This window comes from Chamaea fasciata, unplaced genomic scaffold (genome assembly GCF_029207755.1).
Source record: "Chamaea fasciata isolate MVZ Bird 193981 ecotype frontalis unplaced genomic scaffold, bChaFas1.0.hap1 SCAF_9, whole genome shotgun sequence".
NCBI lineage: Eukaryota > Metazoa > Chordata > Aves > Passeriformes > Sylviidae > Chamaea > Chamaea fasciata.
The window spans coordinates 19,150,658-19,177,177 of NW_027094094.1; the positions used below are offsets into that span (position 1 = coordinate 19,150,658).

Sequence of the window (26,520 nt, forward strand, 5' to 3'; positions counted from 1 at the left end):
GCATTGTGATTATGCCCACAAATTAGACCAGAAATGACAATGCAGCTGTAAGCACACAGAAGATCACTGCTTTCTCACTGAACACCATCCTTATGCAGCGAACACCCAAGTCTGGGATAAAGATGACGGAGCAGAAATTGGATGATTCTCTGAGAGCTGGACTATTAAAGCAGTAGAATCAGGACCACAAGGCAAATGAAGCCACTCTGCTGCACCGAGAGCTCAGATCAAGCCTTCAGGTTCTGAAAACTGGGACTGTGGGCCTGCAAAGGCACAGAGAAAGTGCATTTGAGTTCTGAATGTCTTTCCTTCTTTTCCAGGATCATCAGAACCAAAGTTCAGCAACCTTTTCACCCAACACCAGATGGGAGCGGGACAGGTGTGACTGCACCAGGACATACTATTGGTAAGTAGACGGACATGAGGGGTGGTGACAGGTCAAGTGGAAATGGGGATGAAGCTTAGTTGAGGGAACAAAGTCTGACAAGCAGATGCTAAGCACAGCAAAAGGGAGGAGGGGGTGGGGGGAAGGAAGCCTCGATGGAAATCAGAGTTTTCTATTCTTTGTCTCCCCTGTTGCATTGCAAAGTGAATCACACAGAAACTAGCCCAAAATAGGGGTTTCCCCAAGTGATTCTACTTTAGCGTCCATTTCACGTTCATGCTCTCTCCTTCATCTCCCTATAGGGAAGTATTTACCGCTGTCCTGTCTAAGCATCAGTCTTCACCTTCTCTCTTGTCCTTACTCTGACTCTCTTTTTCCCCCCTTAACAATTTTTCTTCTCTCTCTTTTCTGGAACTGGTCCATTTCTTAGTGCTAGTAATGCAAAAACATGGGTAAGATATTCCAGCTGCCTCACAACTAAGTTTTTTCATTGTTCTAGCTCTGCAGTCAGGTATCCCATGGATGTGTTTCACTGAGAAAGTGCAATTTTTTTTTGTTTCCTGGGGTAGATGTTTTGCTGGTTTGTTGAGGCAATGGAGGCTGTAATACAGTGATCAAATGCCTCCTAGTCTGTTTAAAGGTACTGTGTTAGATGTGCGATGAGATACTTTTTAATCTGTGAGGTGTGTGGTAGATATGTCTGCTCTTGCTAGCATAGCTTTAGTGACAAACTAGAGCAGGAAAAACATGCAGTATTCTGGGATACTGTGAAATAACGTGGCTTATTTGTGGCCCAAGACTTTCTTAGATTTTGTTGGTTACTAAGAATCTGCTGCTACTCAAGGATTTACTGGAAAATGCTCACCTACATGGAACAGAGCTGGTAGATATAATCCTGTACACAAACTGTATTCAGGAGTACAGTAGGCCAATATGGAAGAGCATTTCTGGATGCCCTTTTAATATGGACTTGCTCACTGGACTGGCAATCACTGATCACAACAGATGGAGCTGGCAGATATTCCTTCTTGGAACAGCAGTGCAATGTCCAAGGAATGCAATGGCTGAGCTGGGGTACTGATTGTGAGTGCTTCTAGTGGAGTCTCTTATTGCTCTGGGATGTACTAGGAAGTGTGGGTCTACATTGGAGAGTGTTGAAAGGTTCTGCTCCACCCTGAAAGGCTTGAGTTGGACATGTTGATTGCTTCAGGTCAGTGTTTTATGAGCTGAATAGTGGCCTGTAAGAGAACCGAGATATTCTCTCCGTTACTGGGACACACTGGGACACAATAGGTATGCCTTCTGGATGCATAGGTCTACCTGTTCCACTTTCTAAAGGCCTGATTTTCATGAAGGGATCATTTCTAATCTGGATTACTTGCCACTTTTGGTATTTTGGAAATTCATGAGCAATCTTGGACAGCCAAGTGGCCAGAGCATTCTGTCTATTGATATTGGTCAGTACAAAAGGAAGGCACTAGATTTTAATTAATCTGGGTGGTAGCTTGTATCACCAACCACTCATTCCAGTGGGGAACTGAATTTATTAGTGCAGCACTAAAGTGCTCATAACCTGTGCTAAGAAGGTAGTTTTTCACTAAGTGTTTAGGGTGGGTATGTAAGAGGCTAGTCTGCCTAAGACAGAACATGTGCACTCCTGGTGAAAAAGTACTGAGAGGAAATGATCTAGTAAAATACCGATGGACTATGAAGTCACTAGAGAATATGGCCTATGCAGCACTTCACTCGATTCCTTGAAAGCCTGCTCTGAACTGGGATGTAACAACCTTTGGCTTCTTGATGGAATACACTTGCTATCAATGGCCCTGTACTGGAAGGCTGTGAAGCTACAGTCTAGAAGTGGACATGCAAAGCTGGGATGCATCTTTGCTGGGATACAGTAGCATGTATCCCAGTAGCAAGTCCTTCAGCATGAGGGACTGGGAATCTGCTTAGTGCCCAGGGTTTCCTATTAGGCTGGTGGCATGCATAGCTTTCAGCTGGGGATCCCTGAGTGCTGTGCTGCTCTCCTGATGGCCCTTTTTCCCTTTTCCTTTCGTCCAGTACCCAGCACAGCATCCCCTCCTGTCTCCAGTGCCTCCAATGATCCAGTGGGCTCTTACTCCATTAACGGGATCCTGGGGATTCCTCGGTCGAATGGCGAGAAGAGGAAACGTGATGAAGGTAGGGGGAGGGGAGAAGCTCATCCTCCCTTTTATATTCTTTGTCCCCACGTACAGGCTCCAATTTCAGGCCAAGGTTTGCAGCTGCTCCAGGGGCTAGATCAGTTTTAGCAACAGAGACCAGTTCCCCGTCACTGCCCTGCTGGCTTGCAATGCTCTTCTTCCGAGGCCCTTTCATGACAGGCTGCATCTCCAGACATCTGCTCAGCAGGCAGAGAGCTGTCTCCATTGCTGGAGCTGATCCCGAGTTCATTCACTGCTGGAAATGGCTGGAACTGAACTCCCCAGATGCCAGCAGGTGCCCGGACTTTGAACTGTGGGTAAACATGGTTTCCCTGACTCACTCGATTTCAAACTAAATGTCATCTTGGAGAAGCAATGTGGGAGTTGTCTTTCATTCCCCTTGCAAACAAGTTCCTGCCCTGTGATGTGCCATGAGCTACATTAGCTGGTGATCACAAGGGCCCAGTTTTCAATGAGTAGCATCTACTGCAGCAGAACTGTCATGCTTACAACAGTCTGAAAGCAGAACCGGAGGTCTTCTGAGTACTGTGATCCTAAGGTTGTTTCTAAGGCTTTCACTAAGGCTCTAAGGAAATAGGATTGAGCTATCTCCTTTTGCTCCCTACTTGCTGTGAAGTATTCAGGGCAAAGACCCTGAAATTAATCAAAAGCTGGAGTGTCAGGTCTAACTGAGTCAGGAGAGGTGGGTAAGGTCTTGGTGTTCTTATGGTGGTTTTCAAACACTTTTCCTTAAATCTGTCTCTTTTAATTTGATTTGTTCGAAGACTGGGGGCCAGGAGGTGAACTTTTTAAAGAATACTGGCTGACCAGTTTGTTGGGTTCAGCTCTGACATCAGTATGTTGTGTTGCTAGTTGGATGGAAAGACCTCTTAGGACAGGTGGCTCGGTGTGCTGTGTGTGCACTGTAATCCCAAGGCTATGGAGTGCAAGAGAAGATTAGAGTTCTCTCTGATTTGTGGTGAGAAGAGAAAGCTCTCCTGAGATAGATGTTGTATTTTGAGGTTTTGCTAGTAATTTTCTCAGCATTGGTTCTGGTGAGGTTGACATCTGTAAGTTTTTGATCCAAATAAACATAGTAATCCTAAGAATAAAAGGCAGTCATCACGTTCCCTTTCTCCCTAATACAAAGTAAAACTAGATGCAAGGACCCAATCTAGCTTCTGTTAAAGCAAATGGGAAGATTTTTGCTGATGTCATTGGAAATTGGATCAGGCCCCAGAGGAAGATCCATTTCCCAGCTAGATGGCAGTAGGGCCCAGCTAAGAGAAAAGTGTAGCAATGGAAGGGCTGAGTCAATGCCTCAAAGTCAAAAAATGTCAGGAATAAGAGACAAGTATTGCAAACCTTTCCAGCATTTGCCATCATTGCATATACAGGAAATAGTGACACTTCAATCTGAATGACAAGTCTCTCTAATGGTTGTGCAGATCCCCTGGCAGTTATTTGGGGATTTTGTGAATCCCTGTTCACAGTCCAACGTGGTGATCACCAGCTCTCAACATGGTGCCTCCACATCTCATTAGAAATGAAGCTCTTCAGTCTGACTTTAGCTACTATTCAGGGTATACCTGGAAAGATCATCCCACTTTAGATGCAGCCACACAGTCACTTCCAGCCTCAGAACTTAAGCTTTCTTTGGAACAGTACAATTAAACACAGAAACAATAGAGCAGCCATCTAAGAGCATGACACTTCATAATGATATATTGATGGTAAGAACTATTTTTTGTGTCTGTCCTTAATTCATTGCAGATTCGATTTAGGCAAGTGATGCTATGCAGCTCCTTGCTTTTGGCTGAGCGCCCACATATCCCACTAGGAATCAAAAAGGTACCAACCAGACAATCCTGCAGATGTTGCTTGTCTTTAGGTCTCAGAGTTTTAGGTGGCAGTTATATGACATAGTTGCAACTGCCTTAGATGCCTTAATCCTGCCATCCCAGATATCTGCTGCAGTGACATATTGTGCTTCTGACCCAGAGAAAGCTCACATGGGACCCCCAGCTAGCTGCTGAATGTCTCTAACCATGAGTTGAGTTATCTGGGCTCACATTGGCCTTCAGAAATGCTGAAAAATATTGTCCCTTTGCAGGGCTGGGTCCTAAGGTTAAAAGGGTCCAAGGGGAAATTTTACAAAGCCAGTGACCTGCACTCATTCCTGGGCAGTATCCTCTTAGCTCTGAACATTCTAATTGTTTCTAGTTGAGATAGGAAGTTGGAAAAGTTTGTTGAGAGATACAATGTGAGTATTTATTTCATGTTCATGCTGGATGCATACACCTTCTCAGTGTTTCCCAGAGCTTCTGAACACTTTGTTGCAGTTTCTTTCTTATCTTCAGGTTTTATTTTCACATTGAAAAGCCCTTGTGAGCTTTGCACATCTACTTTCCAAGCATTCAGGGAGTGGTTCTTCCCTAAAGGAGGCAGCAGAAGCAGCACTGCTCTCTTTCTTTCCGCTCTGTTGGACCAGCTCTGCTGCAAGGATTCCTCTGTGAGGAATGCAGTTCAACAGAAAGGGGAAATACCAAGCTATTCCTGAATCACTAGTTCTGAAAACCTTGTTAGCAAACTCTGTGATGGCTGGGGGGAACAGGGTGGGAGAAAGACAGAGAAGCTTCTATGTGAGCACACCCCCTCCCCCAGGTCCTCCTTGCTGCAGCTGGTGCCTACATTAGACAGTAGCACAGATGATTAAGAAGAGGAGACATAATTATGTGTCAAGATGATGTAGCAGAACTCCCGAGTTGGACAGAAGGAGCCAGACGGATGCATGAGGTGGGCTCAGAGATAGACGCTGACAGCCAGGTGTGTCCCTCACAGAGAGTTAGAGGGAAGAGTGGGAATCCCAACCTACCAAATACACTGGTTGCAAGTGCAAGGGTGGCCTGGGAAATGTATGACATTGAGAGAGAGCTAGCTGGGAAGCAGGTTTCAGTGTCAAAGTCACAAGAAGGAACTGTCTGGCCATAAGTCTTTCCTCAAAACACAGTCTGTCTTCCCCAGGGGAATGTCAAGAATGGGTGGTCAGGATCTGCCATGTTAAGACCACATTACTCTTTTGTTTCAGTTTATAACCAGTGATTGCAGAACTTCTGACTTCTGTGATAGACAGAGTTGGTCTCCTGTGATTTTGAAAATAATTTGACTAAAAAAGTTCCCCACCATTTGTGTAGCACAGCGTGTGCCATTTCTTGTGGTCTGTGGGCATTGCCAGTGGAGTTGTAACTTCCCTCTGACCTTACACCCACCATCACTTACACCTACCATCTCCCAAAGGCAGAGGTGACCCTCCAGCATGTAATGACTCTCCCAAAACCAGTGAGGGTCTTACACTATCAAGTTGCATCAGAAAACATGAATTCCTGGATCTTTATGGTTTGAGTGTTGTAGTACTCTGTGATGGCAGGCCAACCATGCTCAGCCGGGTCACTGTCACACTAAGCTGCAATATAATGTCCAGAATGACAAAGGGGAAATATGTGCAACTATTTCTGCTGTTTCATAACCCCTTAATTGACAGCTAAAAGAATGAGAATTGGGGTGACCCAGAGGCACCAACAAAAACTTAGTATCACTCACATTGTAGTCTTGAGCACTGTACAAGGAGAAAAAAGGAGAAATGCATAGAAAGAGAAACATAGATAGATAGACAGATAGATAGATATAGACAGACAGACAGACAGACAGACATAATTAGGTAACAGGAAAAGAGTGTATCAAGCTGCTGCTGGCATACCTCAGCATCTTCAGCTGAGTGAAACTTGGGTGATTTTTAAAAAATCATTCTTATGAGACATGACCCTTTCTTTCCATAATAGGCTGCCAACAGACTTCCTGTCTAAACCCAAATTCTCATTTGGGATTCATCTTCCAGTGAGGTTGGAGCTGTAACATTCTCAGCATTATTAATCTTGGTCCTTGACAGTATCTGTAGTATTTGACAGCATTACTGGCAATAACATCTGCAGTGCTGACAATGGCAGAGATAATATCCCCCAGTATTATCGGCATTAGCGAGGATCATATCTGCAGCCTGTTATTGGTGAGAGCAGACGTAATGCGTCCACTATTATTAGTATCAGTAGTAATAAAACCCAAAGGCTTGTTAGGGTAATCAGTGCTAATATCAGCACTAGGTTTGTGGGAGAGGAGAGGACGGAGTGATTGCTACCGTAAATGGCAATAATACTCAGGCTGTTTGCAGTAAAGGAATCCCCAGCAGAGATGGGGGAACAAACCTGAGAAGGCAGAAGTGTCTCCTTCCCTTTCTTCACTTGTCATTTTGATGATTAGAGTGAGTTACATTGATGCCTAAGTAATGCAGGGCTGTGTCAGTGCAGGGAGACAGTGAAGAGTCACCAAGATTTCTACAGATCTGGTGGTGTTTTCCAAGAAGTGTTAGCTGTATCAGTGCAGATGGTTCACCATACGCTTCAAATGGGATTGAGCTATGCCAAACAGGGTGCTGCCCACTATCTGGGAGCATCTGCACGGTTAATCCTGTAGCTATAGGATAGGTATTATCACTGTCCTTCTCTTTGGTGCTGCTTATATCATTTTCTGACTGTTATTGCCACAACACCATTTACTGAAAATCAGTGCTTTTGTTACAAGTGGTTTTCTCTTTCCTCACTCCAAATGGGAGGACTCCGAGTGCAGAGCAGGGTCTTGACAGTGTTTGTAGCCTGGGTCTTTTCCTACCTTGCCATGATCTCATTTGTGTGTTGGGAAATTACAAATGCCTCCTTCCAGTGGAGTGTGACACAGGGATATCTGTGACAGTCCCAGTACTGAAAGTTGTTTTGTAAAATACTGCCCCAGGACATAAACTGTTTTAAAGACTTGAGTTCAAATTTTCTTCAAGTGGAAAGCAGCACAGAGTGGAGACATGTGTAATGTGTCTAAGTTTTTGAGCAGATATACAGCAGCTGAGTATGCCACTGCAAGTATGATCCCATTTGTGCTGTTCAGAGTGGCAGGGATAATATAATTTGAGAGATGTAGCTCTCAAAATGTCTCAGTGACATTTCAGATGACTGTCATTGTCACTGGCACACAGTATGTGTTTGCGGGCAGTTTGGTTGTGGTTATCCTGTTGTAAGTATCATTATAGGTTGTGGGTTTGTGACAGTAATGATGAGATTAACTGTATCACTACTTCTCTGCTGCCCCATTACACTCAAGGCCATTACACTCTTCACAGAAGCAGCTGTGAATTGTTTCTTGTGGTACATTTGCATTACGGCATGCAGTAAGGTTGTTTCAACATGGTAATTGTTGGTTCACTGGTGCAGTTGCTACTGTGCTGTCACTGCAATTCATAGAGTTGTTACTGCAGCTGATGTAAGGTGTTGGTTGAAAACAGACTGTTGCCTGGCCGTGACAGTGAAGTCAATGCAGCTGTGTCACTGCAGCACCATGTTCAGAATGGTGTGTTTTCATGAAGTATGATATTGGTGTTCCACAGCATACTGGGGTCATTTCAGAACATCCAGCGTGCTTATGCTGTCATCTGCAGTACGGTGATGCTTTGCTTGTGCTGGAGTTGTACCAGAGCAGAGGTCTAGCCTGGAACTGTCCTGTGGGGAAATGCATTCATTCATTTTTCTATTATGCTGCCTGCATATGTTTGCAAAGAATATGAGCGAGTCATTCCACTTGACTGTGTCATGGCCTGATGTATGCTAATCTCTGAGCATATTAGGTGTATTTCTGTTCTCCTCAAACCCTAATAATTGTTGAGGACAACATGGTGTGTTTGGACCCCTGCAGGTGATGGAACAGCACTGCTGTCTGAGGCAAGCCTGCATTGTTTCATAGTGTGATTTTTTGTCACCACAGCTGACTTGTTTGTGTTATTCTATATGACTGCTTTATTGCAGGTCAGCAATAGTCTTAATGACACTGGATACACATGCAGTTATATTGCCTTAGGTGCTAACCCCATGTTCCAACCATCACACAGAGTTGTGGGGCGTACACACAGCAGTTTATGGCTGGGCAGATGGGCTGAGCACATTCTGGAGTTTTTCACACTCTCACAATGCCTTTCTCCTACTTTCCCTGGGACTGTGTTGTTTTATGCAGCGCAGCTGAGTTTCTAGTGCTTGGCAGCTTGCAGCAATGGTGTATCTCTACAAACAGGAATGGTCACAGGGGACCAGCCTCACTGTGTTTATACGCACAAGTCTAGGTAACACTCCCTGCCATTCTAGATGAAAATAAAAATTGAAGAGGGAGTTTATTCTAGGTAATCACCCACTTCTCCCTGCAGAAGGTCTTTGGCTAGTGAGACCCCTGGAAGGACATAAGAAAAGCACCTGCTACTCATCCTGCACCTCTCTAAATAAACTGCAGGAGGATGTCAGAAAAGGGAGAGTATCTATGGGAAAAGAGAGGAGGGGGAAACTGGATGAAGCAGAAGACAATGAATAAGCAGCACAGCACTGGCAGAAATGTGGGCTGCTGCACCAGGAATCTGGAGGTCAGTCTGTAAGCAGGAGAAAGAGGAAATGTGTGTTTGTTTGAGTGTGTCTGCACACACGCTGGGAGTTTGGGGAGTATGCATTGCTCAGGAGGAAGTCAGGTAAGGGAGAGTTAACAGCTTACATCACAGAAAGCAGTTTGGACAGAATGCCCTGCTTCTAAAGCTTGTAGTGCTGCTTAGTTTGGCAGGGGTTGGTATTCTCTGAAGACAAGCTGGTCTGGCTTCAGTTGTATTTGTGTGCATCTGATTGTGTATTTGTGTCTCTAGGAATGCATGCCTGTTTGTTTTTCTGTATTTCTGTGTTAGGATCGCTGCTTTCTACTTATCAGTGCTTATGTACTGGGGTGAGTGGCAGGTTGGACCCGTATTTTTGTGCATGCCTATGGAGACCTGGAAAATGTGTATTTTAAGTTGTGTGTAATATTGCCTAGTAGGAGGATGCATACTGTGGATCATATGGATGCCTGGGCATGTATGGCTCAGTATTAGTGCTATGTATTTCTATGAATGTGAGGTATTTGTATTCACATTTTGAGCATACATGTGAATGTTGTATATTTGTATGTATATTCTGAGTGTATGTGTTGTTACATATTTGGATACATCACTGTATCTTTGTGGTTGCTGGATATGAATATGTAGCCTGCTAGTGCTGTGCACTTCTGTATATAGTTTGTACAGATGTGTATTTGCATTGAGGTTATGTATTTGTGTGTATGTTATAAATATATTTATATATACACATATTGTTTGTTGTTGCCTGTACAAAGGCTGTTAATGTAAATGTTTTGTATTTGTTTACATTATTTGATTCTGTACATGTTAATTTAAAGAAAATACTTTGAGTTACAGGTTTTCACTTAGTGTACATATACTTTTGTAAGTTATTTGTTTATTCAGAGATTACATTTAATTGACATGCACCTGCATTAGTATCTCTGTGTGTCCCAGTTTGCATTCTTGTGTCTTTAATATTCATTTGCTATGCTTTGTGGGTGCTACTTATGAGCTTTGCTTTACATTTATTTGTGTGAGTATCATGAGTGTGTGCTTTTCTCACTGTTTATTATGGGTATTTAGTTTTTGGTTAGATATTTTTCCACTTTTTGACTCATTCTTGGGAGGGGTTTTAGCAGCTAATGTGTCAACAGGAGTCAGGCAGCTACATCTCCTCCCAGCATCTCTACCTCCTACATGATTCTACCTGTGCAAAGGCTGCTCCCTAGGTTTGCTAGATGCCTGCTTCTCTGGATCTTCTTGTTCACTTTAGATGAGTTTTACATTAGGTCTGCCTGCAATTATGGAGGTGTCTGTTCTATGTTCTCATGGATGTAAGGAGTATGGGAGTCAGAGGGAGCATGGTGCCTGAATCCATGAGGATCCCAGGTTAATGTGCAGTGAATGACAGAATCAACAGCAAAAGGAATCAGAAATAGCTGGCAATGTGCAGGCAAATGGTATTTTAGAGGGTTGTTGGTATAACAGTGGATGAGGACGCCATGACAGTGAGAGATGACACTGGTTTGGGGTCAAGTGACATGGCAATGAGTCATAAGGGCAATACTACTGTGGAACCAAGGTGACATGGCACTGAGACAAAACATGGGTCACAGTGACATGCCAATGATCCAGGTTGATCTGTCAGAACAGGGAGAGATGGAATCTGTCCTTCAGCTGAATAAGGCAAGGGAAAACTGGAGGAGGAGGGTAAAGAAGATCAGAGGCAAATCAACAAAGCAGCACTTGGACTGTAGGACCCAGGTCACCAGCAGTGTGAGACATGCAGTGTCTCCACAGGATGAGTTGTGTCCTGGTGTGAAGGGCTAGGGCAGTCTGTTAGTAGTGGCTGTTTGCTCACAGTGATGGAGAGCAGGGCTAACAGTGATGACATCAGGTGGTGGCCATACCCTGTGAAGGTAGCCATGGACCATGGGGACTGTGTGGGCAGGGGCACTATTCCCAGTTGCTGGAAAAACAAAGAACCTAACAGGCAGTAAAGCAAAAACAAAGGAGACTTGGAAGCACCTGACAGCCCTAATTCATCACAGCCCAAGATTTTTTCCCCCCTCATGTTCCCATTATATTTGTTTGTAAAAGTGGAAATCAATTTTGAAGGTAATTTTCTGGAAAGAATGGAAGGGAGGTGGGAGGGCTGGATAAGGCAGAGATGGCAAGAGGAAAAAAAAAATTTAGGCCAGGCACAGCCCAGGGGCAGCTCTTGGCAAGGTGAAAGAAAATTGCATATTCAATCTCCATCCATGAATCTCCCTTGCTGCTGCCCGCCTCCTGCTCGAAAACAATGAAGGCTTTCTCCCCTACGCTGCACAACGCCTGAGTATCAGCGCTCACTTTAACTTCAGGGTCATTAATTCACCTGATTATTGCAGGAGAGGAGAGGGTTGCAGAGGCATCCATTCTAAAGAGCCCTCCCTTAGCTCATCCTTTGATTAGTTCAGGGTGGGGGGAGTTGAGATAATGTGTTGTCTTGGACACAGTTTAAAATGGGAGGGGTTGAAGAGGGGGTGGAAGGAGGTAAAGGTAGAAAGGGAAAGATGTGGCCCAGCTTGTTGTGGAAGGGAGGGTTGGGAAGCAGTCATTCTTGCATCTCTCTGCTGTGGTGTTACTGCAAATTAAAAGTAGCATGTTCCACTTCGTAGCTATCTTTCAGGGAGGGGAGGGGCATGGGTATATGTCGGCATGGGGATGGGGGGGATCTTATCATTGCTTCCTCAGCAGCCCAGCGTAGTGTCACCCTGTGAGGTGACATTTGAATTTACAATTCCGCAGAGAAAAGCCATTAATTCACAAATTAACATTTCTCCCTCTCTCTCTCTCTCTAGCTCTTTCTCTCTTCCTCTCTCTCTCTCTCTATCTCACATGGATGTGCAAGCAATTGAAAAGACAAAGGAAATAGCCTTAAGGAAGAGACTTTACTGCTACTCTGTCTGTGCAGAGATTGCTACTACTGCTTCTAGATAGATAAACCAATTACCTGAGCTGCTCTGTTCATGGCAGCCTGCTATTACGTCCTTTTGTAGAGCTGATTCCATTGCTGGATTACACTGTGTGTATCTCATTAATGTAAACCAGCATGATACTGGGCACTGTTTCTGACCCTTCTTGCCGTAGCCCCTTGCTCTGCAGTGGAAGAGGAAACTGAGAGAGGAGTTGAAGAGAGGTGACAGTGGGCATAATGTACTTCCTAGTGCAGGCTACACGCAGAGCTTGTTAGAATAACTGTGCTAAGCTTAGGGGAGATGGGGGCTTCCCTTCTATGGAGCACATTGCATGACATTAACCCTGATCACCATGTCTTGGTGAGGACTGAGGGTGCTGTGCAAGAGGCCTTGTGTATGGGCACCAGGTATGGACAGTCCCTTGCATACTCAGCCCTACACAGAGTTTTCAACAGGTGTGGAAATGTGTGTGGCAAGCAAACAGAGGTGTGAGTACAAAAGCTGTATCCATAGCTATAGCACAGGAGTGACTGCACCAGGAGCTGACTGACTCACAGAGATACACAACGGAGCTCAGAATAAGAAGCAAGAGTAAGCACTTCAGCTTACAGATTGAGAGGGCCAGATTTCTCTGTAGTGCAACTCCATTAAAAGCAAGTAAAAGATGCCTGTGCAGATGTTCTTGTCTAAGACAAACACTAGACACTACTTCCACAGGGCCCTGTTGTCTTCTAAATCCCTCTTGTTGCTCTTTCCTGCTGCAGTCTTTCTCACATACTTACTCCTGCTATCACAGCTGCTGTGGCTGCTTTGACAGCACATATACAATATAGACGCACACACAATAAGCACTCAGCCACACACTGGTGCCACCCCAGGCACATATCTGTGCCACTGTCAGCCTGGGTATGCAAACTCATACCTCTGCAGACACAGCTCCTCTGCACCTCCTCTGGTGAGGTCTCTTCAGTGACTTCAAGCCCACCTACTGTGGGGCACACTGGCAGTCAGCTTTTTGAGCACCGTCTGGTGCTCTCTGCAGAAAGCCTTGTAGGAACATGCTGGCTACCCTGCCTTTTAGCCTGGTCACACAGCTACGTGTGTTTGGGGAGAAAATATCCAAGCAGTGTTGTTTACATAAAGACTTGCACATACTAATGTGCAGTTATCCAGGTAAAAGAAAAATGGATCAGAATGGCTATTTCTAGAAGCCTGGTCTCCACATGCTCAGTGGTTGGAGCTCATGCCTTTCTTCAGCAGTGTCTTGGGTTCTTAAATCTTGGGTTCTTAAATCTTCCTAAAAACTTATCCTTTTAACAAGAGCATCTGCCTCTCTGACATTCCCTGTGCCCCACACAGTGCACAGCACATGGCTGGGTAGCATCATCCTGCAGCTGGTGCTGGAAGACAGATCATGATCAGTGGAGGAATCGGCAGGCAGTGCCAGTAATTCAAACCATCCTGACCGTTCAGTGAACCTGAACCTGCTGACCTTGACAGCACTAGACAGCAGCGGCCTCAGGAATCCCAACCTTTAGAGAGGCGTTGGCTGGAGGATGACTCCTGCTCTCTCCCTTTCTTTCTCTCTTTCTCTTCGTGATCACATCCAGCAGCCAAAGGGGCCCAACAGTCAATCCCCAGTGCACCAACTAGCTCCTAATTTGGCTATCTCTGCACTCCCAAGTCTATGCCAATGTAATGTTAAGCATTGCTTGCTGTTCGTAGATGTAAATCATTCCTGTAGAGGAGTGTCTTCCTGTGCTAAAGGAAAACACTAAGCACCTTGTTCTCAGTCAGGGCCACTGAAACCCCTCCTCCCAAAATGGGAGCTGCTGCTGCTGCTGTTTGGAAGGAAAGCAGAAGTTCTTTACTTCCCTAAGTGATAGTATCAGATCCTCTATCCTTGTTTCACTGGGTCCTGGGGGAACAACAAGATCTCACCAAGCGATTAGCCCGTGAGAATCTTGGTTGGATAGATGAGGGGCAAGGAGGCAATTTCATTGGAGGGGAGAAATAAAAACCAGTGTGTTCAATTTTGTCACCAAACCTTGCATTAAAAAAATGCAGTTTGTGAACATTTTATGATGCTTTCAGGGCTTTCAGGACTTCAGCTATCTCTGTAGCTGTCAAGCAAGACCTGAAAAAGCAGCATTTTGTGTTGGCCTGCAGAGGCTATGCTAAACTCTAGGATATTGCATATGAAGGACAAGTCTGTCAGTAGTAGATGGCTAGAAAGAAGCAGTTACAGATATATATTTGTATCTATCTGCTGACACACCAGACATGTTCTGTCTTCTGTCTGTCTCCATCCATAGCTCCTTTAAGGTGATTTTTCCAAGCATCAAGCAGATAAAATAAAGGATGCTTTAAATAGGTGTCTAATGCATTTCATGCCTGTCTTAAGGCCCTTTAAAATGTCAGAGTTTTGTTACGGGGACTAAAAATAATTCCTAGATCTACATTTCCCTTTCACTTTTCCTTCATTCATCCAAGCATCCTACTGCTTACATCCCAAAAGGTTCTAGGTACAAAGGCCTCTTCCCACAGAGGTCAACAGCTACAGGAAAACACACAGGAGTACAGTGCCAGAACAGGAGCTAGGTCACGGATATCACGGTTTCCATTTGGACGTGCATCAGGCCAGGATTTCTTTCTCTCATTGGCCCTGGCTTTTTTTGGTCAGAGGAGCTATTCTGTTTTTGAGCTAGGGGATCTGCATTGGAACAGATTTCTAGACAGCTGATTAAACCTTAATGGTGTGGGTATTGTGTATGAAATGTCCATCAAACCTTGAGTGCCTTCTACTCCTCTCTTAAATGCTCTGGAAAAGGCTGTTACAAAGGACAGGTATACTTCCATGCCTGGTTTCCCAAATGACCTGGTGTGCTTTTGGTTTGGCTTTTGGCGTCTCATCTGAGAAGAGGTAGGCCTTGAACAGAAGGGGTGACTTTCCAAGATCAGAACTGTTCTAGAGTTTGGGACAGCTTTATTAAATCCCAGAAAATGAAAAGCAATATTCCACTAGCTAATCCTCAAAGATAGTTATGGCTCTTCTCTGCAGAGACCTCACTTGTTTGTGAAACCGATTGCTGCCCATGGCTGGGCCCTCTCTTGTTTGGAGACTACTTCTTACAATTTGGAACACACAATGGCCTTCACGTGACCTCATGCAGAAAGATGACAAATTATTCAACTAATGGTTTACCATTATTATAGGAATGAGAATTCAAAAAAAAAAAAAACTTCGCATAGTGACATTTCAAGCAGATTTCTGCCTATTGCAAGCCTGTAGCTCTTTTATTACATGGCATTTCACAATTATCCATCCTGTATCATATGTTGTTTATTAACCTTCCCATTCTTAAGATCTCATTTTCTACTGAAATGTGGCTGACTCTCAGGTGGACCATGGCAGATGTTGAACAATACAGAGCATCAACTGTGAAATTTTGCTGTGCCATGTCCAAATGAAACCACAGGAGAATTAAGATATGCTGTGGGTAATCATTCAGGCTGGATTTTGTTCAGGACAGCCAGGTTAATGTCTGCACTCTTGCAAAAAATGCCATGGGAATTTTAATGACTCTGAGTGATTGGAGCCTTTGTTTTATGGCATGTCAAAAATGGCAGCTCTAAAAACACTCTGCTTGAATACTGGTTTAGTGCTGACTCAGAAGAGCTTCCAATAACATGATTCACAAGTATCTGGCTCAGGGGCAGATACAGACTCCTTTGACCGGTGAGGTTAAGGTGCATGAGGGGAATACTGTGCATGAGGGGAAAATAGGTGGAATGAAAGGAAGGGAAAGTCCAGAGCAAGGGAAACAGAAGGAATGGAGTTATTAAGAGGCACATTAGTGGGGGATCACTATTATCATATTAGTGAAGACAGTGGAACCAAGAAGTCTAAAAAGGAATTCATGTTTTCTAGCCTGTGCATTAGAGGTGTCCATGGTCTGACCTAGATCTGCTGACTCTCTACGCTGGTGTCCTCTCAATGCTCTCGCTCTCCACTGGAATCTCAGGGATTCCCAGAAACTGGGAGGGGGAACTGGATGGTGACAGTCCAGCTCTGGGCTCTCTGCCTTGTGTCTAGCAGTCCTGATAGCAGCGTTGATTTGCATGTCAGGCAAAGCACTGCTTGAAGAAAAAAAAACCCTCCAAGTGTGGCAGTGTCAGTGCTCGCTGTTGTTCGACAGTGTAAAATTAAATTAATAAAGCCCCCAACACAGGAAAACATAACAGGAAATTAATGGCCTTTACTGTCGCTCTGATGCAGTCATTTGCAACCCTGCTTTCCGCACCAAAGACTTCATAAATGCAAGCAGTTTCTCTAAACAAGCATAGTTAGGGCTGCATGCGATGTAATTTTTTGTGTTGCTTCTGTCCTTTGGAGCTAACAAAAGCCACCCTTTTTATATGCTCACCAAGGGTGATCCTGCCAAGAAGCAGCTCCCCAACAAACATGCTTGGGAAGATGAGAGAAGAGAGTTAAGTCATGTCAGTGATGCTAAGAGTATCATCTTCTCAGGCAGAGGGATAGCATAGCTTCTGGAGCCCTGCTTCCCTGCAACAGCAGCTGTCCCCAAGGGCACTGCACTAAAGGCAATGCTGTGGACACCACAATAGCATAAATCAGGATAACCCTTTCTGATGACTTTTAGGATGTGTAAATCAGTATAACCACAGAATGCAAGAGACTTACAGATTTACACTGACCAGAGGATCTAGCTGGCTGTGTGAGAGTGCTGATTGCTACTCTGTCAACATAAACAAAGCCAGTGTGCTGGATCCTAGAGGCAGCTGCATTTCTGTTTGTCTAACAGTCAAGCCTAATAGCACTAGTAAGAGATACTGGACCTGGGAAACTACCACCTAGGCTATAACCCCTCACCTGCACACCCACACATGCTGTAGTACATGTTGTATACACATCTGAGACAGCTTCTTGGATCCTAACACCTGGAAAGACTTTTGCTGGCATTTTCAGTAAGGCTGGATGTGCTGAATATTACCATCCAACAGATTTAGTTTCCCAGATGCTCTTGTCCAAATTTGCAATCATACACTTAGATACAGTAGTAAATACATATGATTTTCATATGCATATACACACTCACTTCCTTAAATGCATTTTGCATGCTCCCATGATAATCCAAGACAGATCTGAGCACACACTTCATTACACATTTGCACACACAATTCATTACATTTACATTCTCATTGAACACTGCCATTTTTGCTCATGTAAGCCCTGTATTAACGCTGCACTGCCCATCCCTGCTCCATCTAGGGTGCTCAGTCATACACAACTCCTGTGTTAAAAGCACTGCTGTCAGGCACCAGCACACATCTCACTCTTCCGCAGGCAGGCACACTCACTTCCCTGCATGAGCAGCCTTCCTTACTCACCAATTCCTCACTTGAGGTATACCCTCATTTCAAAACATAAAATCCTTCATTTCTGAGCCTTTGTGCTTTAAGCCTGAGCATGTAAGAAAGAAATACACACAGTTTATGTGTTGCTGACACACTTAAATTACAGAGACACATGAACCAGCACAGTACTATCAATTAGCATACTGAAATTCAGGTTTGTGGATTCCCTTGAGGCAAATGGACACAAGAATCTGAACAACTGTAGCGTTCATGAAGGCTGATGGTCTTCCTTGAGGTGATAATCCTCCAGTATTTATGTCCCACTATCCCTATTTCTGCAGGATACTGTACATAACCTGAACTTGTATTGTATCTTCTTTCACCATGGCAACGTAGATCCCTGATAACATTCCTTCTCTATGCATTCCCGAACCTTGCCAGCCCCTCCATCATCTCTATTCTGCACTCACTTAGGATCCTTCCCATTTGAATTTGAGGTTCATCTCCACCAGTTATCACAAACAAAGCACTCAAAATTCTTGCAACACTACTACATGCTGAAACGCAGAACTGACCCATCTAGAGATGACATCTTCTTTCACGCTGTCTAAAAGACAACAAAAATTCTCCTAGAAGGAAATGTAACCCCAAATTTACAGCCTTCCTTTTCCAAACCTCTAACTAGTAGGGGAAGAAAGTTACATAGGTGAAAAGATCGCCACGTTAGGACTGCCAGTCCTTACACTTGTCCTTACTGGGGGGAGTACAGTATTAGTCTAGTAATTATTGAGGATGCAAACAGTGTCTCTAGAATCATTGTGACAGCTAGACTGGATCAGTTTGTGTAGATCAGGACATCACTACCAGACAATGCTGGCCGTCTGAAAATATGTAACCCACTACCTCAGGACAAGGTCTTTGTCTTTAATCTCTCTCTCAGCTGGGGGTCAGTTCAGACACAGATGTGGGAGGTCTGCTGTTCCCAGCAGGAGCTTGACCCCAGGGTTTGAAGGCCAGCTCAGCAGTGCTGGGGTCCTTCGCGGCCCTGCACTGAGCGCACCGCGAGGGTCTGCGCAGGGCTGGCTGCTGTGAATGACAAGCACGGGCTATCGATCGCGTTCTGAACTCGGCCCAGCCGATAGAAGGTAATTAATGACTCCATTTGCCTCAGTACCGAGGAGAACAATTGAGTTTGAAACTGCAACAACTGGCAGTGTGGGGAAAGGCCCCCGGGGATGGACAGGAAAGCTGCCTGACAGGCCCAGGCTGTGTGGGGACACAGGAACACATCAGAGGGGGAAAAAAGAGAAGAGAAATCGGAAAAAGGGAAAGAGCAGTCTTTACACAAAAGTGTGATTTGGGAAGGGGCAGCACATGTAGCCACAAATGCTCAGGGAGTGGGAGAGGGCTGCTCTGAATTAAGCACCCTGGCAGGGATGCTGCAGGCAGGCTGCAGGAGAGGACAGGGCCACCTTGCTGGTGCAGAGGGACAGCATTGCAGCAGCCAGCTCAGCACCACTGCCTCAGACAGTTGTGCTTCCCTCGGAGCCTCTGACAATTAGATGGGTTCTGCTGTGTCACCTGGCTGGCAGTTCTCATGCCAGTCACATTCGCTTTTATTATGACTGTGATTTTTATTGGTAGAGCTGCAAGGGCCCAGCTGAGATCAGGGCCCCACGACACTGCAGGCAGATATGTCATAGGGATTACAGCCCCTTCCCTAAAAGAGAGCAGTATCTCCACATTTGTGCGGTGGCTGCACACCTTCTCATGACCTTCCTAGATGTTTCTGTGCCACAAAGATCTCCCTATGTCAGAAATACTTCTGGGTTATTTGTTGAGATGGTCCTGTCCCACCATGAGCAAGAGTTCTGTCTGTCGCTTATAGCCAGGGAAGCAATGAATTATGCTGCTTTGTGCTACTTGTACATTATGGTGTCCTTGTGGCTTCCAGACCTAGAATGTCTCTATTTTGGAATTATTTAATGGGCATATTCCCTGTGTTAGATGTAGTTAAGGTTGTTCTGTTGTTCTTTGGCACACCATTTCCTTGTTATCTGTCAGAATACTTCTGTGACACCTGTGAAGCATTTCTGTGTCTTGTGTTGAGGGTTTACTCTGAACATTCACTGTACGTACTCCCTTGGCTGTCCCTCAGAGGAGAGATATTTCCTGTCACATGTGCAAGGCCTGATCACACTGACAGCAATGTGTGCCTTTGTGAGGGACACAGTGACTGAGGCCATGGTTTGCCTCTCAAGCTGTTTGTTAAGATTCTTACGATTTAGAAGAGAGGTTTCTCTTGCCACTAAAAGGGAACTGGGAAAGGTGATGGTGCTGCTTCCTACTGGGTACAGTTATCACAGTTACCCAGGTGGCATCCTCAGACTCATCCTACAGCTGAAGGATTCCTGCTTCCTTCACCCCCTTGAATGGGACCCCTTCCAATATCTGATTTCTTGGCAAATCCCTGTCCCTTAAGTTTTTACTCCTGGCACTGTTCTTCATCAGCTGAAGTGACTGTTGCCCAGCACAGTGCCATTCCTTATGGGATCTGCTACTCTTTCCCAATTCAAATTTTCCTCGTATGCCCTTTCTTCACTAGCACCCACAGCCCTTTGATGGACTCCATCTCTTCCCCTAAGTCCTCTCTGGTCTTTTCTTCCACCTTTGCTCATACCCACAGGGCTGTCAGCTCTCATACTTTGTGTATTTGAAGCTTGTCCTGATAGTCCAGCTTATAGAGTCACATGCTTAGATGAGAATTGCAACTTTGATCTAAAACCAGATATAAGTGTGTAGCACTTGCAGTTTCAGGGAAAAAATGAAAACACATCCTCCGTAGGTTATGACACCAGAAGATAAACACAGGGAACTTAGAATCATTTGGCTTTGAAGAGAATAAAACAATCTGTGACTGTGAATGTCTCAACATTAGCAACACAAGATATACAAATCTTTCAGGATCACCTCTGTGAAACCTTCTCTGCTTCATAAGTAAAATATATATGCACAATTCATATAAATGCTCTGTGAAGTTACAGATTCATGTGTCCTACCATTATTAAGCCAAATATTACGGCAAGCTGTTAAGCCAAGATCCACCTCGAGGTCCCCTACAGGCCTCTCAAAAGTTTCTTTCCTTTTGCAGATTTTAAAGTATAGGCTAGGGCAGAGTGACCTATCCCCCTCCTTCCTCCCTCTCCACTCCAGGAATTTCCACCTAAACTAAAGCACTGTTGTTCTCCTTACAACTTTTGCACCCCTCTCTATTCATTTGCTTGCTTTGATAATTCTTATTTCTTATTTAGCCCCATTCTTTATCCTTCTCTTTCCTTCATCCTTGTCTTTCATTTCCCATAGACTGTACAGATCCTCGCTCATCAGCTGGTCCTGGGTTCCCCAAACACACATACACGCTTATGTGTGCTCGTGCACACGCACACACTCTGACATAAATAAATAAATAAATAGAAAGGTCAGTGAGCAGAGCAGCAATAACCCCTAAAACAGTACTATCAGAGGGACATGATTGATCAATTGAATTCCATAGCGGCTCAAAAATGTGGGATTAAGTAGTGTATTATACGCACAATGAGTTGAGGCATGATGTTCATTTCAAGTTCATTTCGCCAGCCCTCTGCCACCAGATCAGGCAATCAATAGGGGCAGCAGATATCATATATCACCTCTCTCCGTGCTAGGCAGAGAGCACCATAATCTCTCGCAAATTTAGAGTGACAGATTTGTCAAGATCTGAAGGGCCCCTGAATAAATGAAGGAAAAGAGGCTCTTACAGCGACTCGGGAAAGCTGTGATTTCAGCTTCTTCACACAAAGGCATGGCCCGTGCACACGCGGAAGACACACGTGCACAGGGCTCTGAAGGCAGACAGAATTGCAAATACCTGTGCATGTCTGCACAAATCTGTGTAACCACTCAGGGCAACTCACTAAGGGTAAAATCTAGTTTAATGACAATCAGTGAAAGTTTTACTGTACATCCCTCCACTCACACCAAACTGCCATCCTTGAAAATCAGGTACAGCCAAAACCAGCAGCCACAGACAAAAGCCTGGTCAGCCATGTACTGTGATGCAGAATCTAAAGAATAACAGAATAATTATTTACTGCAAAAATACCCATGTGCATTAGTGTCATGGTGTGTGCAATCATACACACTGACACGTGGAAAAATCCTCAAAAGCAATGAACTTCACAGGCTGCAGATGGGTTGAGACTGATACAGAAACTTTTTTTTCTGTGTCTGGACCCACAGGTTCTGAGCCAGCTTTCTGCAGGGAAGACCAGAGTTCTAGTCCTCCTGAAAGTCACCACCCGCAGAAACAGCCCGGTCCATCGAAAACATGAAAAATGTGCCCACCCACACAGTGCGCAGTCCACCAAGCCTGATCTTTGCTTTGTTTTCCTAGTTAAATCTGTCATGAGCTCCAGATTTCAGGAAATTGATAACTTTCTCTTGGGCAAATAAGCCTGGGGAGAGGAGAAGACTCCAGGGATCAGTGCCAGTAAACAGCCCTGCTCTGGCTTGGGGTAGAAAAGAAAGAGAGAAGAGGCTGCTTGAGGGAAGGCTGCTGGCAGGGACAAATCAATATGTAATATTTTCTATGTTCTTGTGAGTGGTACTGTACTATGCTACTGTATATAATGTACTATTGATTATATCATATCGTATAATCACCTATAAACGGATATATCTCATAGCCAGAAGGCAGCAGGCTCAGTCATAACTCTGGGCCACCAGCTGGGCATTAACTATGCCAAGAAAATACCATCTTGGCACTATCTGTGAGGTAAAAGAGGAAGTAGCAGAGTGGCATTGTTCTGGATACTGCACAGTGAATGTCACTCCAGGTTCCTGGGAGCATCATGTGTCCATGAGCACCTCACAATTTCATGGAGGAAGGAAAAGGTCTATACAGCACCCTTGACCAATTTCTTGACAGACAGCAGGTTTCTGGAGGCCACTAAGAAAGGCTTAAGTATGAGGCATGTTAGTGAAAAATCAGGAAGATAATTACAGCACTAGAGGGAGAACCTGATCTTAGGTTAGTCAGGGTGATAAGGCAGTCAGATGTGTCTGATAAGGCACAGTAGGTAAGGATTCAGCATGGAGAGTATGGAGGTATATCAGCATGGATGAAGTAGGAGATTATAACCAGGCACACCAAAGTTAGGCTGAGATGTGACAGCAGAAAGATACTCAGCACAGCTGGAGGAGATTATAATGAGAAGACTTGCCTCAGATGAGATGAGGGATTATGACAGAGGAAGATTCATTTCAGATGGGACAGGAGGTTATAACAGACAGACTCACCTTGGATATGACAGATGCTAATAGCAGGACACTCACTTGAGAAAAAAAGGGGTTATAACAGAGAAAAATGCACCTCATTTGAGCTGGGGGATAACAGGGAAAAAAAAAAAAACCCAAACCAAACCCAAACCCAGATAGGTGATCAGATGGTTTATCACAGGAAAAAAATCACATTGGATGGGGCAGGGCATTTATGACAGACTCACAGCAGAGGGGATGAGTGGGCTGTAAGAGATGTGGGATGGCACAACAGAAATAGAGACACCCTGGAGCATGACAGGAGGCACTGCTGTGAGATTGGACTGTATCAGAGGGCTGTTGTAGGGACAGAGGGGCACTTCTAGGGAAGCTTCTACCAGAAGGCAGATATATTCCTAGTAAGAACAAAGTAACACCAGGAAGGCTGATTCCCACTGAGCAGGACTAGGTTTTGTAATACAATAATTCATTTTGGGTAAGAAGGGAGACTGGCAGAGACAAAGATTAATCTCATTTTGCAGGGAGTTTTATAACAGAGATATGGGTAAATCGCATGATAAATCACAAGCTACACATAGGTGAATGGGACAGAAACCAACATATGTTGGTTGGGACAGTTGCCCCACAGGGAAGGATTTGTCTCTGGTGAAACATGGAGTCAGAAACCAGATTTCCCTGTTATCTAAGGGGGATGAAAGACTCATCTAGGATATGATCAGATGAAAACGAAATTATTACAGTGATAGCTGCTCATAGGACTGGGGAGCTACAACAGAGACTGGCTTCCCTTCAAACTGTAAGACAGCCTTTTTCCCATTGCAGGCTCCCTCAGTCCTCTCCAGTCCAACCCATCCTCAGCACTCTTGTTTCTCTCTGGACTGCCTCTCCAGTGGTCTTCTAGCGATGCTAATCGCTGTGCTTTGCTCCCATTTTATGCTCAGCAGTGGAGATTTGGCAATTTTTAACACTGAAAATCAGCGGAACTGAAACTCATCTCTGAGCTAAGCACCATTCTCCACAGCCTCACTCATCCTGGGCAGAAGAATCCCACAGAACCCACTGGAGCAGCCTGGCCACTCCATCAGAGAGGAGGGGACTCATCTTGGACCCCTGCAGCCTCCTCTTCCCTCAAGAGTGGCACAGCTACCTGGGTGGAGGCACAGAGCCTCCCTCTTTCCCACTCTGTCCTTGTCCTGCATCCGTTACCAATTCAAGCCAGGGTGGTGCTAACTCCCTGTTTTCTCTGTCTGTGCCCTGCAGATGTATCCGAGGGCTCAGTTCCCAATGGAGATTCCCAGAGCAGCGTGGACAGTTTGCGGAAGCACCTTCGAGGCGACACTTTCACCCAGCAGCAGCTGGAAGCTTTAGATCGAGTTTTTGAGCGTCCTTCTTACCCTGACGTCTTTCAAACATCAGAGCACATCAAATCTGAGCAGGTGAGGGCCTGGCCTGGTAATGGGAACCCACAGGCACTGAGAGGATGATGGCAGGAAGATTCCATCACCAAAATCCCTCTCCCCCTCTCCGTCCCTTGTTCTGACACTGACCTGTTATTGCACGTACCTTTTACAGTCCTGTCTACTTGTAAATGTATCACCGTGCTGATGCTCATGTATACTCAAGCTTTACCCCCTCTCATGAACTTGCCATATACATGCACACTGTGCTCTCCCTATGTCCCCATGACCACTTTTCCCTCTGCACACACACCTCCCTCTATGCCAGCCTATTCTTGCCATGAACATTGCCTACACTCCCATCCATGTTCACTGGCAGGCAGCACTGCACACAAACACCTGCACCCTGAGATCACACTGGTGACCAGCAAGCCACAGGGTTGGGTTTTAATAGATCATTTTCCTTCATGGCCCAAAGCTGAGACTTGATTCTCATCTCCAACATAGTTTTCCACACTTCCTGCGGCTCTGCCCACCTTTCCTTCACTCCCCCGCTCTCCCCGTCTTTTATCCCAAAAGCTGTTTGTCTTAATAAAATGAAAATCAAAAGTCTTTTTAAACCGCCCCAAGCCATAAACCAACAAAGGAAGAGAAGGAGAGGCTGGCTGTGGACTCCCTTCATCCCAGAGTCCCTGGGTTTATTACAATGAATAACCTTTATTTACTTTCATTAGACTATTAAGCACCAGCACAGTCATTTTTCCCCCTGAAACTCTGAGCAGGGCCCATAAAGCAAATCCAAAGCCTAATTGAGTTCATTTTAATTTCTCTCCGATCACAGCGAATTACTCTGGTGATAAATCAGGGGGCAGGCTCACCCCCAGTAGAAGGCCTAATTTGCAGCTAATTACAAAACTGATTTCTACAGGAAGATCAATACAAGAAGGAATTGGAAATGACTAGGCAGTCCTAGCCAAGCAGGGACAGGGGCGGGGAGGGGGCAGCATGCGTTGAACCTGCTGGAGGAGGGGAAGATGTGGGGAGGGGGTTGGGGAAGTTCATGGAAAAAAACGGAGGAGAAAGAGCAGAAAATCAGTTTTAATTTAACGTAATATTAATCAGAGCAACTTTTCCTGCTGTTTTGTAACCTTCCTGGTTTCTCCAGCTCCTGTGTCTGGTCTGGAGGCTGCCACAATAAAAAGGCAATTATCAGAGCCTTTCGGACAGGACACCCTTTCAGATTCAATGGCTCTCCCCCTCCCACCCTTCTGTTAGCCATGTGGCTCCCCCCTCCCCAATTTCATACCCCAATGCACAGAGTGACAGAGGCAGGGGATGAGGCTTCTTTGTTTTTAAAAGCTAAGACAGAGGTAACAGTGTAGGGGAGGCAGGCAACCCAGGCAGAGACCCTGGTGACAGTGGGCCAACACTGGCTGCTTCCTACAGCCTGCCTGTCCTAGTCATGTCATTGTGGTCCTATGCCCCAGCTGTCCTTGTCACCAGGGCAAACACCTCCCACCTCCACTCAGCTAAGAGGAGGGGATGTGGATTTCCCCTTTCTTTTCCCCTGGCGCAGACAGCCATCCGCATCCCCACAGCACCGAATGAAGGTTTAGCCATACCACAGATAAGAGGCCAGACCCCTCACCTCTCTTCCCTTTCACAGCATCAAGCAGGAAGGTGGGATAGTTCATCCTAGGATCCCACAACCCCCCCCACCCCCCCGCCACCGCCCCCCGTCCTCCTCAACCCTCTTGTCACTTTATCTTCTCCATTTCCTCCTCCTCCTCCTCTTCCATCTGTGCAGGGGTTTGCATCTCTCCTCTTCCTCCCCCCCATCTGTACACCCTTCCCTTTCTCCCATCGCATCAATAGCGAGCTGTCTTTCTCCTCTCTTCCCCAGGGTAATGAGTACTCCCTCCCAGCTCTGACCCCTGGTCTCGATGAAGTCAAATCAAGTCTATCCACCTCTGCTAACCCAGACCTGGGGACAAATGTGTCAGGACCCCAGACGTACCCTGTGGTGACCGGTAAGCTGCCTGACCAAACAGCAGAACCAAGCTTTTTATTTATTTCCTTCATCACCATTAGCTTCTGCTTTTTCTGCTAATGCAAGATACCCCTCTGTGGCAAACAAGGAAAGAGACAGAAAGACTGTGGAGAACATAAGGGTTCAATAGAAGTTTGAAATTCAGAGTGTTGGCAGTTTTGGGTACACTTAGATGTGTCCAGGTGTGACTCAAAGACAGGCAAACCCAGATGTGAATCACAAATTTGTGTGCCCAGATGGGGCTTAAGGTTGGGATGTTGGTGGAGGACAAATATGTCCAAATATGCACTGTGATTTTTTTCTTTTGTATCTGAGAACAGGGTCATGGCTTACCCATGATCT

At 45.2% G+C, this 26,520-nt stretch overlaps 1 protein-coding gene across 12 annotated transcripts in view; it reads left to right on the plus strand.

Annotated features, from left to right (window-relative positions):
- PAX2 (paired box 2) overlaps window positions 1-26,520 on the plus strand; it is a 99,708-nt gene that overhangs the window by 46,772 nt on the left and 26,416 nt on the right. For 10 of the 12 annotated variants that reach the window (XM_066191317.1, XM_066191316.1, XM_066191319.1 and 7 more), the window contains 4 exons: window positions 321-406; window positions 2,450-2,569; window positions 23,992-24,167; window positions 26,032-26,158. In XM_066191317.1, coding sequence (XP_066047414.1) covers window positions 321-406; window positions 2,450-2,569; window positions 23,992-24,167; window positions 26,032-26,158 — 509 coding nt within the window. The remainder of the gene's footprint in view (window positions 1-320; window positions 407-2,449; window positions 2,570-23,991; window positions 24,168-26,031; window positions 26,159-26,520) is intronic. The other 2 variants (XM_066191321.1, XM_066191325.1) reach the window with 1 other exon arrangement.